This window comes from Indicator indicator, chromosome 36 (genome assembly GCF_027791375.1).
Source record: "Indicator indicator isolate 239-I01 chromosome 36, UM_Iind_1.1, whole genome shotgun sequence".
Taxonomy (NCBI): Eukaryota; Metazoa; Chordata; class Aves; order Piciformes; family Indicatoridae; genus Indicator; species Indicator indicator.
Genome location: NC_072045.1, coordinates 4,054,564 through 4,067,155, shown reverse-complemented (window position 1 = coordinate 4,067,155; position 12,592 = coordinate 4,054,564). Strand labels below are relative to the sequence as shown.

Genomic DNA, 12,592 nt, shown 5'->3' with positions numbered 1-12,592 from the left:
CAGGGTACAGGGCTATAGGGTGGTGTCAGGCTATAGGGAGGGGTCTGTAACGTGGGGGCCGGGGGCTAGCAGATGTAGAGACAGGGAGGACAGCCCTGGGCCCAGCATAGGATGGACAAAGGGAATTTGAGAGGAGCTTGCCCAACCCCTGTCCCTCCATTGCCACCCCCTGACCTGGGGATGCAGCTTGGCCCAAGCCCCACTGAGGTTCTGTGCCCAGCACCCAGGGGTGGGAGGACATGCTGGTGGGCTTCGATCTTCAGTATCTTTTCCTCCTAAATACTGTGAGCTAGGGGCAGCATCCGGTGTGTGCGAGGAGGGGGACTCCTCTGGGCTTTGTGGGAGGGAATTTGGGATGCTGGGAAGCAGGCAGGTCACAGAATGCCCAAATCCCAGCATGGTGGAGGCTGGAAGGGACCTCTGGAAATCATCCAGTCCAACCCCACTCCTGTTGCAGATGGAACCTCCTGGCTTCTAGTTTATGCCCCTTGCTGCCCCTTGTCCTGTCACTGGGCACCACTGCTAAGAGCCTGGTCCCATCCTCTTGCCCCCCAGAGCCCCTTTAGCTCCTGCTGAGCATTGATCACATCCCCTCCAGCACCTGCCGGGGAGTGAGGCTGCAGAGGGGCTTGGGGGACCCTGGGGCCGTGAGTGTGGAGGTCAAGGCGGTTCATAGGGGCAGGCCTAGAGCAGTGTGGGGTCTGTGGGTGCAGGCGTGGGGGGCCCTGTCCTGCCCTGGCTCCCCGCCCGCGGAGGTCATAGAGCGGCGCCGGAGCTGCTGAGCTGGCTCCGCCCCTTCCGGTGGGAGTGACGCAGGCGGGGCGGGGCGGGGCGCGGCGGTCCCGGTGCCCGTCCCGGTGCTACGCGAGCTCCGGTCCCGTCTCGTCTCGTCGCCATGCGTAAGTTCTTCCAGGAGATCAAGGCCGACCTCAAGTTCAAGACCGCGGGGCCTGGCCAGAAGCTCTCGGAGCCGTCCCGGTACGGGGTAGGGGGAACCCTCCGGTAACGGCGTCGGGTGAGCGGGGCTGACCGGGTGGGAACCGGCGCCGCTCCGCTTCGCTCCCGGTATCCACGGGCGCTGCGGCTGGCCTGTGCCCGGTGCCACCTGGTACCTGGTTGTGGGAAGGAGCCGGGTCGAGGCTCCTACGGGGACACGGAGCTGCCGGCGACATCGCCGGCCACGGGGCCTGGTGACCGACACTCACCGCGGTGCCCAACCCGGCTGTCCCGCGGGGAGCGGACACTCACCGGGCAGCGATGCTGCTGCACCAGGGCGGCCGGTTCCCCGGCTTTCCTTCCTCGGGGGCACCGGCGTGGGAACTGCCGTTAAGCGTGAGTGGCCACGTCCAGGCCGGGGGCGGTCGTGGGGCTGTCGGTGTCTCGGTGCCGGGTCATGGATCTGTCTCCCGTCCTGCCCAGGGTCCCCAAGGAGAAGCCGAAAGCCGAAGCAGCGCCGAAGCCCCGCCAGGGACCGACGGATGAGGCGCAGATGGCAGCGGCCGCGGCGCTGGCCAGGATGGAGCTGAAGACCAAGGCCAAGCTGCCCCCGTCCCAGGAGGCCATCAAGAACCAGGGTAGGAGGTCGCTGGAGGACGTGGAGCAGCTGCAAGGGTAGCTTTGAACACAAATCTTACGAGGAGCATTTGAGGGAACTGGGGTTGTTTAGTCTGGAGAAGAGGAGGCTGAGGGAAGACCTCATTGCTCTCTGCAGCTCCCTGAGAGGAGGCTGGAGTGAGGTGGGGGTTGGTCTTTTCTCACATGCAACAAGTGACAGGATGAGAGGAAGTGGCCTCAAGTTGCCACAGGGGAGGTTTAGGTTGCAGATTAGAAGAAACTTCTTCCCTGAAAGGGTTCTCAAACCCTGGAACAGGCTGCCCAGGGAGGTGTGGAGTCACCATCCCTGGAGGTATTTAAAAGCTGCAGAGATGTGGTGCTGAGGGATGTGGTTTAGCAGCAGTTGCTTAGCAGCAGTGGTGGATTGTGAGCTCTAGGTGAGTGGTTGGACCTGAAGATCTCAATGGTCTCTTCCAAGCTCAGCAGTTCTGTGGCTGTCTGGATGGTGGGGGCTGGCTGGGACAGGTGTTGAGTCTCACAGGAATGGGGAGGGGGGTCACGCTCAGCTGTGGGCTCCCAGGCTGAGGATGGAGTATCCAGCTTGGTGTTCATGTCCCCAGGGTGATGTTGAACTGTCCAAAGTCCTCCAAAATCTGCTGAAGCTTTGCCCTGTCCACTGCTGTAACCTGGGTTTGTCTCTCCTTAGTGAGAAAAGAGCTGATGGCTGAGGCAGCTGCAAGCGAGAGAGGGCTTCCCACGGAGGAGAAGGTAGGAGGTGCTGCTGCTCCCATCCCATGCAGGGCTGTGTGGATCCCAAAACCTTCCAGTGCTCAGTTTGGTGCCTGGTTTTGTCTCCTTCAGGATCTGAGCTGTCCACCCACGGAAGGGGCAGCTGCCCCCTCAGTTTCAGGGGTTTATTTTGTTTGCCCCTTGACTGGTGCAGTTGTAAGGAAAGATGAGAAGGAAAAACACCTCCGAGAAGCCATCCAGTCGGTGAGCACTGTGTCTGCTGGGGGCATGGAGTCACAGAAGAGGTGGAAGGGATCTCAAGGATCCTCTGCTCCAACCTTCCTGCTGTTTAATTCATTTTGTACATGGCTTCTCTCCTCTGCCATCCCACCTGGCAGCTCCAGTCTGCTGTAGCTTGTCTGAGCATCCTCAGTGCTGGCAGCTGGGAGCTCTGGGCCTGTGCTAGTTTGAGCTGGGACTGAGATAATTTTCCTCAGAGCAGCTCAGATGGTGCCAGTGTTTCGGGTTTGTGATAAGTGTTGCTCACACACTGGAAGCAGCTGAAGTGGGAAGCAGTGATTAAATTCTGCTGCTTGCAGGCACAGCTTTTCTTCAGCTTCACTTCAGCCCAACCCAGGGGGGGTTTCCTCTCACTTTTCCACTTCTCTTCCCATCCCACCATGGGGGGAACTGGTGTGGCACTCATCTGCCTCTCAGGGTTCAACCACTACAGACCCACACCTCTCTTTGTGCAGAGCAGCATCAGCTGCCCTCCTGACCAGTTTCTCTCCTTCTCCCCCAGTACTTCTCTGTTGACCCAGTGGCTGCCTCCATCATGGAGATCCACACCTTCAACAGGGACCGGGAGAAAGTACGAATGGGAGTGGAGACCATGGCCAAGTAAGTGTGCAGGGTTGGTAGGACAGCTTGAGCCTTCCCTGCAAGGCCAAAAGGCATCTGGATTTTCTTGCTGTGCTCCAGGCAAAGTCTGAATAAAAGCAAAGCTGAATGCTGGAGTCATCTGAAGTGTCAGCTGAAATAAGGTCACCTTCCTCTCAGAGATGTTTTAAGAGTTGGTCACTGGTTTAAGAGGTTTGGGAGCTGCTGGTTGAGGTTGGCCACCCTCAAGTTCTGGCTGGCTTGGCCATGACACACTGATGTGTTTTGCTTCTCTCAGTTTTCACTGAACCCCAGCAAGGTGGGGTTGGAAGGGACCTCTGGAGATCATCCTCTTGCCCCTCACAAGTCCTGCAGCTCTTGCTGAGCATTGCTCAGATCCCCTTTGGGGCTGCTCTCCCTCAAGCTCTCAGCCCCAGGGCTCTCAGCCTTTGCTCCTCACAGAGCTGCTCCAGGCCCCTCAGCATCTTTGCAGCCTCTGTCGGACTCTCTCCAGCAGTTCTATCTCTCTTCAGCTGGGGAGCCCAGAAATGGACCCAGCACTGCATACTCTCCCTCAGTATAGCAGAGGGGAAGAAGAATCTCCTTGGACCTGCTGGCCACACTCTTCTGCTCCTCTGGATCCCATTGGCCTTCTTGGCACGTTGCTGGCTTATGGGCAATTTGCCCCTCAGCTCTTTTATCTGTGAGAAATACTGGGAGGTCTCAGTTTCTTCCTACACCTTGGGGTAGCTTCTCCTGAAGTTGCTGGTGTGATCCATGTCCTGAAGTTCCTGCTGTGGTCCACACCATGCATTCCTCTCTCTGCAGGTACCTGGACAACATCTACCTCCATCCAGAGGAGGAGAAGTACAGGAAAATCAAACTGCAGAACAAAGTGTTTCAGGTGAGGTGAGGGCTCCTGCAGCTGTTCTGCCACCAAAGCCCACAGCCCACATCTGAATTCTTCCCTTTTTCCTCCAGGAAAGGATAAGCTGCCTGGAAGGGACACACAGATTTTTCAAGGCTGTTGGCTTTGAGACCAAAACGCTGCCTGTGCCAGAGCAAGGTGAGAAACGTTGCTGTGCTCAACTGGAGCTGGGAGAGGGACAGCCCAGGGGTGGCTGCTGAGAGCTTCAGAAGCTGTGGCAGAAGGGGAGCTGCCCACCTGCAGCTCCCCTCTTGAGCCCTCCTGCTCTGTGGAGCCCTTTGTCCATCCTTTAAAGGAGAAGCCGCTCGCATCCTGCCCTCTTGCTTGCAGAGACCACAGAGGAGTACTACGTGCTGAAGGAAGAGATGCTGAGCAGGTTGGAAGACCTGAAGGACTACAGAGAGCAGCTTGTGAGCTCGGAGCCTGTGCGGGCCCAGCTGGATCGCCAGCTCTGCCTCTTCAAACCCTCCCCTGCCGCCGCTCGCTTCGAGCTGCCCAACGACTTCTACAACCTCACCGCAGAGGAGATCAAACGAGAGCAGCGGCTCCGGTGAGCCCGGCAGGGCCCTGACCCCCGGGGCACCAGCTGGGAGTCTGCTGCTGCTGTTTCTCTCTGCTAAAAAAGGGCTGGATTTTTTTTTTTTTTTTTTTTTTTTTTGTCTCTGAAGGACAGAAGCAGTGGAAAAGGCTTCAATGCTAAGGACGAGAGCCATGAGAGAGAAGGAAGAACAAAGGGAGATGAGGAAGTACAACTACACCCTGCTGCGAGTGCGCTTCCCTGATGGATACATCCTCCAAGGTGAGAGACTCTGGGCAGCCCCCAGAACTTCACAGAATCAGCAGATCCTTTGGTTGGAAAAGATCTTTGATCACTGAGTCCAATCGTTCTCTGACTCTGCCAAGGCTGGGGCTAAGCCATGGCCCTCAGCACCACAGCTCTGCAGCTTTGAAACCCCTCCAGGGGTGGGAATCCAACCACCTCCCTGGGCAGCCTGTGCCAGGCTTTGAGAACCCTGTCAGTGAAGAATTTTCTTCTAATGTCTAACCTAAACCTCCCCTGGTGTGACTTGAGGCTGTTTCCTCTTGTCCTAGCTCTTATTCCTTGGGAGAAGAGACCAACCCCCACATGGCTCCAGTCTTCTTTCAGGGAGTTCCAGAGAGCAATGAGGTCTCCCCTCAGCCTCCTCCATGCTGAACACCTCCAGTTCCCTCAGCTGCTCCTCCCCAGCCCTCTTCTCCAGACCCTTCCCCAGCTTGGTTGCCCTTCTCTGGACCTGCTCCAGCTCCTCAATGTCCTTCTTGGAGTGAGGAGCCCAAACCTGAACCCAGCACTCAAGGCGTGGCCTCGCCAGAGCTGGGTACAAGTGGACAATCACTGCTCTGCTCCTGCTGGCCACACTATTGCTGATCTAAGCCAGGATGCTGGTGGCCTTCTTGGGCACCTGGGCACAGGCTGGCTCATCTTCAGCCACTGTTGACCAATACTCCCAGGTAGTTTCCAGGCACTCAGCCCCCAGCCTGGATAGTTTATGAGGTTGTTGTGACCCAAGTGCAGGACCCAGCCCTTGGCCTTGCTGAACCTCATAGCACTGGCCCCAGCCCCTGGATTCACCCTGGCCAGGTCCCTCTGCAGAGCTTCTTTCTCCTCAAGCAGATCAACACTCCCTGTCCATCTGCAGTCTTTCTGAGGGTGCCCCAATCCCCTCACCCAGAACATTTGTAGCACAGGAGCTTGACTCCTACAGCAGGTTTGAGTCATGCTGAATGCAGCTGGTGGAATAAAGCAACAAAAAGCAGAGGAGGACAGCAGTGCTCTACAACTTCCCATCTCCACCTGCCCAGGGCTGAGTGGAAAGGGAAGGATCTCAAGGTGCTGTTAATCAAAACCCTGCTCTTCCCAGGCTGCCAGGAGCAAGCCAGACTCATTAGAGGGGTTTGTTAGAGGCTGCCCATGAGGAGATACAACAGGACAAACCCTGTGCCCATTTTGCAGTAGAACTCTGGAGATCAGCTCAGGCTTCCCCAGCTCTTTGTTGCAGCCTGGCAGGAGCTGGCAACAGTTGAAGTCCTTTTTCTTTGGGGAAATTCTGCTTTTATTCTTTGCAGTCAAATGGGAGCTGTTCTTGTGTCACTGAAGTGCTTCATCACAACGTGAGCCACACAAAACTGACCACCAGAGGTTAGGTTTGGTTAGTGCCAGAGCCTCTCTCAACATCTCACCTTCTTTTCTCCTGGCAGGGACTTTTTATGCACGAGAATCATTGTCTGCACTCTACAGCTTTGTGAGAGAAGCACTCAGGAATGATTGGCTGCCCTTTGAGCTGCTGGGACCTGGAGGGCTCAAGCTGACTGATGAGAGCTTGGCCTTCAATGAATGCGGGCTGGTGAGTGCAGAAAGCAAAAGGGGGCTGGTCCCTTCCACAGAGGTCTTGAGGTTGTCAGAGTCAGCTGCTGCTGCTCTTAACTTCAAGGTTTAAGCTTGAAGAAGGGAAGTTGAGGCTGGAGAGGAGGAAGAAATTCTTTCCAGTCAGGGTGGGGAGACACTGGAACAGGCTGCCCAGGGAGGCTGTGGCTGTCCCCCTCCCTGGAGGTGCTCAAGGCCAGGCTGGATGAGGTCTTGAGCAACCTGGGCTGGTGGAGGTGTCCCTGCCCATGGCAGGGGGTTGGCACTGGCTGATCTTGAAGGTCTCTTCCAAACCAAACCATTCTAGGAATCTATGAAGTTTGTGTCTTTTGCTCCAGGTTGGGCTCTGCCTCCTTCTTTCTCAACTCAAGAAAGAACTGCTTGGGGCCTTCTGGGTTGTTTGAAGGGAGCTGCAGCAAACACAGGCTGCAGTAGCTGGCAGCAGCCCTGTCAGAGGCTCTGCAGCCACAGCAGGATGAGAGGGAAGGCAGCAGCCAAGCCAAGCACAGCTCTAGCCCAAGGCTTCCAAGGGAAAGCCCAAAGCAGCACCCCCTGAGGAGCTCTCTGTAGGCCTGGGAACACACACAAGTTAGGAGGTCAAAGATGAATGTTGCTGCAGCTTTAACAACTCTGCCTTGCCTGTCACAGGTGCCCTCAGCCCTCTTGACCCTTGCCTGGGACACAGCAGTCATGGAGGACATCCAGGCAGCAGAAGAGGAGCAGCCAGCAAGCTGCCTGAAACCAGAACTGCTCTCCAGAGTCCAGACACTGTCATGAAATAAAGGGGAGCAGATTCAGTGCTGGTGGTTTTAGACTGTTCCCTCCTTGTCCCCCAGCTGGACTCCTGGGGCTTCCAGCTACATGACCTCAGCAGTGGCTCTGGTTTAGCTCTAGAGGGGCAGGCTAGGCCCTGCCCTGTCACAGCAGCCCTGCAGTCACCTCCACAACTCCAGTAGCTGTACACAGAGTCTTGCCCAGTAGGACACTGAGAGGACTGCTCTGAGGGGCTTTAAAAGCCAAATTCCAGCAGTGATTGCTGGAGGGGGTTGCAGGAGCAGGGTGAGGCACAACTCTGCTCCCTCAGAAGGGGCACTGGGTACCAATTCTAGGCTGGGTTAAGGATGGACTGAGCCTGGGTGTGGGGCTGGGCTTAGGACTCAGCTTTTCCTTTTGCTTCTGTGTGCACTGTACCTCCTAGGGGAGAGAATTTGTTTAGATCAAGTTACCCTGAGGCTGATTAAATGGAATATTCAAGGACTCAGTTCTGGTCAAAGTTCTTTGGATTTCTTTGCTCTTTGAGGAGCTCCACTCAGTGCTGGGGCTGGCACTGGTGCAAGCTGGGTTGCAGTTGCCTTTTCACCTCATGGGAGAACAAGGAGGGACCAGGAGCCTGGGAGCAGGCAACAGCTCCTCCCTGCTGTGAGATTCAGCCTCAAACAGGGAACTGCTGGAGAGAGTCCAGCAGAGGCTACAAAGCTGCTGAGGGGCCTGGAGCAGCTCTGTGAGGAGCAAAGGCTGAGAGCCCTGGGGCTGAGAGCCTGGAGAAGAGCAGCCCCAGAGGGGAGCTGAGCAATGCTCAGACAGAGCTAAAGGAGCTGTGGGGGGCAAGAGGCTGGGGCCAGACTCTGCTCAGTGGTGCCCAGGGACAGGACAAGGGGCAAGGGGCACAAACTGGCACCCAGGAGGTTCCACCTGAACAGGAGGAGAAACTTCTTTGGTGTGAGGCTGCTGGAGGCCTGGAGAGGGCTGCCCAGAGAGGTTGTGGAGTCTCCTTCTGTGCAGAGCTTCCAGCCCCCCTGGGCATTGTGCTCCTGGGCAAGCTGCTGTGGGTGCCCTGCTGGAGCAGGGGGGTAGGACTGGATGATCTCCAGAGGTCTCTTTCCAACCCCCACCATTGCTAGGATTCTCTGTAGCAAGTAAGACCACAGACAGAATGATGTAGAGAGTATAAATTCAAATATAATTATACATCCTTTAGACCCAAGGCTGTGCTATACAACATTATGAACAGAGTCACTTCCACCCTTCCCCCCTGCCCCCACCCCCAGTGGCATCACAATAAGCTTATTCCCAAATCTCCTCCTCTGCTAGCTGAAGATAAACTTCCATTAGCTTTCTGTTCCAAAGAAGTATCAACATTTCAATAATGCTTTATTAAGGACAGATTAATAAGCAGTATTATTTAAGCTAAAAAAAAAAAACAACCAAAACCACAAACAACCAAAACAATCCCCAAAAAACCAACAAACCCAACCCTAACAGACCCAACCCCTCCCCCCTCTTCCCCTAGAACTAAAAAGATTTAAGCTTCCATCTGGTCTGAAGCAGAACAAAGTGCTGTCTTCTCTTTACAAGAAATGGGGAATCCTTTGGAGTACCTTGCCTCAAAGATCCACCCAGCTGGAAAGGTTTCTACCTCATTCTACAGCCACACAAAAGAAGTTAGTAGGGTGGAGTAAGTCTCAAAGGGGGTTAGGTGGGCTGACCACTGGGGAGGCTTGGAGAGCAGCTGGTCTGGTGCTGGGTTCTGAGGGTGGCTCAGGAGTTGTCAAGGTAGAAGCTGCAAAGAGAAAAAAACAACAACAAAAGAAAAGTGTTAGCCTGGGGTGGGGTTTTTGGTGGGTTGAGACAGCTTCATGAAAGAAGGAGAGCTGGACTGCTCTGCACTTTTGATCTTACCCACAGACCCAGCATGGTAGGGGTTGGAAGGGATCTCTGGAGATCATGGGGTCCCAACCCCCCCTGCTAATGCAGGGTCACCCAGAGAAGGTCACCCAGGAACATATCCAGGTGGGCTTGGGATGACTCCAGACATGGAGACTCCACCACCTCTCTGGGCAGCCTGCTCCAGGGCTCTGTGACCCTTCAAGAAGTTCTTCCTCGGGTTCAGATGGAACTTCTGATGCCCCAGTTTGTGTCTGCTACCCTTTGTCCTATCACTGGGCACAAAGCCTGGCTCCACCCTCCTGCCACCCACCCCTGAAGCATTGATCAACACTGATGAGATCCCCCTCAGGCTGCTCCTTTTCAGACCAAAAAGCCACAATCCTCTCAACCTTGCCTCCTAAGAGAAGTTCCAGTCCCTTATCTTTGTAGCCCTTAGCTTCTATCTGTTGCAAGGCTCCTTTCCAGTCCCACGTAAGAACTGGGGCTGGGCTTGGGCTAGCATCCAGCCAGCAGAAAAGAAAAACCCAAGAAAAAGAAAAAGAAATCACTTCCACCACGAAAAGGAATCTTCAGAATCCTTTCAGTGCCTTAAGCTCAGGCAGGAGTTAAACAAACACAGCTGCACCTGTGTCAGCAAAGCCTGAGGAGAGCAAGCTGCTGAACAGCAGCATTCCAGGGAACCATGGAATGGTTGGGTTGGAAAAGACCTTCAAGATCATCCAGTTCCAACCCCCCTGCCATGGGCAGGGACACCTCCACCAGCCCAGGTTGCTCAAGGCCTCATCCAGCCTGGTCTTGAGCACCTCCAGGGAGGGGACATCCACAGCCTCCCTGGGCAGCCTGTGCCACCTTGACGGGAAAGAATTTCTTCCTCCTCTCCAGTCTCAATCTCCCCTCTTCTACTTCCAATCCATTCCCCCTCATCCTATCACTACAAGCCCCTTGTCAAGAGTCCCTTCCCTGGCTCCCCTCCTCCATCCTGGGAGGGAGAGCTTACAAGCCTGGAGCCAGGCTTTCATCTCACTGCAGTCTTGTCATAAGCAAAAGCAGCTTAAGATTAGAGGCAAAGCTTCTTGTCAAACAGTTGGATTGTCTGGGAGAGGTGGTGAGGAGAGGAAGGTGGCACCAGCTGAGACAGAAAGGAGAACCCAGACCTGCCTAGAATGGGTCCAGCTGGAGAGCTGAGGGCTTTGGGAGTATGCAGTGAGGTCTTATCTGTAAAATTCAAGGAGCTGCCCAACACAAAATCCCTTTGCTTCAGGTTGTGCCAGGAGCATTGTGTTGAGGGAACACCAAGAAAGGGCTGGGAGGTTCTGAGAGTGGTTTTGAGGAGCTGAATGCAGATCCTGTGGTTGCTGAGCAGTCCCTTTGAGTCATTAGAGCCTCCCTGAGATGAAGGGAGCCACCCCACAGCCTCATCCCACTGCTCCTCAATCCATAGCCTGAAAGGATTCACTCCAACAGCAGAGCTTTGAAAGCCCTTCCCCCGGGGAGAAGCAGGACACAAACATAAGCAACTGCCCAGAGTCCTGGGCACAGTGCTGATCATGGAGTGGTTTGGGGGGGAAGGGACCTTTAAAGGTCACCCAGTCCAAGCCTTGCAGTCAGCAGGGACATCCCCAACCAGAGCAGGTGGCTCAGAGCCTTGTCCAACCTGCCCTGGAATGGTCCCAGGGATGGGACAACCTGGGCCAGGGCCTCACTCCCCTCATTCTAACCAACTTCTCTCTTCTCTCCAGGCTGAATCCCCTTCTTGCAGTTTGAAACCATCCCCCCATGTCCTGTCACTACAGGCCCTGCTCAAAAGTCTGTCCCCAGCTTTCTTCTCTGTCCCTTCAAGCACTGAAAGGCCACCAGAAGGTCTCCCTGGAGCCTTCTCTTCTCCAGGCTGAACAAACTCAACTCTCTCAGCCTGGCCTCCCAGCATTGCTGTGGCCTCCTCTGGCCCTGCTCCACACCAGGTCCCTGTCTGTGCTGTGCTGAGACTATGCAAGAGCTGCCTTATGGTCTTCTCTTCAGACCATTCAGGCTTCCAGAAGGCAGCAGAGGGGAGCTGGCTCAGTCCTGGCACTGAACACTGCATGGCTGAGACCAGCCCTGCTCAGCAGCACCTGGCAGCAGTCAGTGGATCTGCTGACAACGACCCCAGGGGTCCCTTTTCTGAGGTGGAAGGGCAGGTTGAGAAGCAAGAGCACGAGCAGGTGAGAGACCATAAACCCCCAAAAAAGCAGAGAAGGATGAAACCTCTCCAGAGAGGAGCAGAAGGCTTGGTGACAAAGGGACAGAACCCCCTGAGAGGTTTGGGCACACACAGTTCCCACCCTGCCACACTCCCCTGGGGGGTCAGTGTCTGCCAAGAGGCTGCTATGGCTTGTCCCCACCTTTGCCTGGCTGTACATCCACAATCATGCAGTCATCATCTTCCTCATCTTCCTCAGTGTCTGCCTGAAATCCATCCATCTCTGCAGCCTGAAGAGAAAACCAAGCATCAGCAAAAGAGACCAAGGGCAGGCAGTGCTGGGGACACACCAAGCTGTGTGCTGCAGTTGACACAGTGGAGGGAAGGGATCCATCCAGAGGGACCTGGACAGGCTGCAGAGGTGAGCCCAAGGCAGCCTTCAACAAGGCCCAGGGCAGAGTTCTGCCCTGGGTCTGGGCAATCCCAAGCATGAATCCAGGCTGGGCAACAAATGGATTGAGAGCAGCCCTGCAGAGAAGGACTTGGGGTGCTGGGAGATGAGGCTCTTGGCATGAGCCAGCAATGGTCATTGGCAGCCCAAAGAGCCAACTGGGCCCTGGGCTGCCTCAAAAGAAGTGTGGCCAGCAGGTCAAAGGAGGTGATCCTGCCCCTCTGCTCTTGAGACCCCACCTGGGGCACTGCTTCCAGCTCTGGAGCCCCCAGCACGAGAAGGACAGGGTCCAGAGGAGGGCACAAAGATGATCAGAGGGCTGGAGCAGCTCCAGGACAGGCTGAAGGAGTTGGAGATGCTCAGCCTGGAGAAGAGAAAGCTGCAGGGAGACCTTCCTGTGGCATTTCAGTACCTGAAAGGGGCTACAGGAGAGCTGGAGGAGGACTTTAAGGGCCTGTGGTGATAGGATGGGGGCAATGGTTTCAAACTAGAACAGGGTAGGTTCAGATTGGACATTGGGAAGAAGTTCTTCACTATGAGAGTGGGGGGACTGTGGAACAGGTTGCCCAGGGAGATTGTGGCTGCCTCCTCCCTGGAGGTGTTTAAGACCAGGCTGGATGAAGCTTTGAGCAGCCTGCTCTAGTGGGAGGTGTCTTTGCTCATGGCAGGGGGGCTGGAACTGGCTGACCTTGAAGGTCCCTTCCAGCTGAAGCCATTCTCTGAAGGGCTGCAGGGAGAGCTCCTCACTATCAGGACTCCCAGCACAGCCTGATCAGTTGGAGACATTTAGAGATAAGAAAG

The 12,592-nt window shown here is 55.6% G+C and overlaps 2 protein-coding genes across 3 annotated transcripts in view; one reads left to right on the top strand and one right to left on the bottom strand.

Moving 5' to 3' along the window:
* Window positions 1-895: 895 nt before the first annotated feature.
* UBXN6 (UBX domain protein 6) lies at window positions 896-7,736 on the top strand. 2 transcript variants are annotated; one of them, XM_054396186.1, is made up of 11 exons: window positions 896-978; window positions 1,420-1,574; window positions 2,261-2,322; window positions 2,416-2,547; window positions 3,086-3,183; window positions 3,991-4,066; window positions 4,144-4,228; window positions 4,421-4,640; window positions 4,759-4,889; window positions 6,329-6,474; window positions 7,143-7,736. In XM_054396186.1, the coding sequence occupies exons 1-11, from the start codon at window positions 896-898 to the stop codon at window positions 7,269-7,271; spliced, it is 1,317 nt and encodes a 438-aa protein (XP_054252161.1). In that variant the 3' UTR covers window positions 7,272-7,736. The 2 variants fall into 2 exon arrangements, with proteins under 2 accessions (XP_054252161.1, XP_054252162.1); XM_054396187.1 differs by lacking the exon at window positions 896-978 and having other exon boundaries at window positions 1,570-1,611.
* A 3,789-nt stretch (window positions 7,737-11,525) lies between these two features.
* The window catches only part of CHAF1A (chromatin assembly factor 1 subunit A), a 16,035-nt gene continuing 14,968 nt past the window's right edge, over window positions 11,526-12,592 (bottom strand). The window contains exon 13 of the mRNA XM_054396081.1: window positions 11,526-11,630. Within this exon, the coding sequence (XP_054252056.1) occupies window positions 11,526-11,630 (105 nt within the window). The remainder of the gene's footprint in view (window positions 11,631-12,592) is intronic.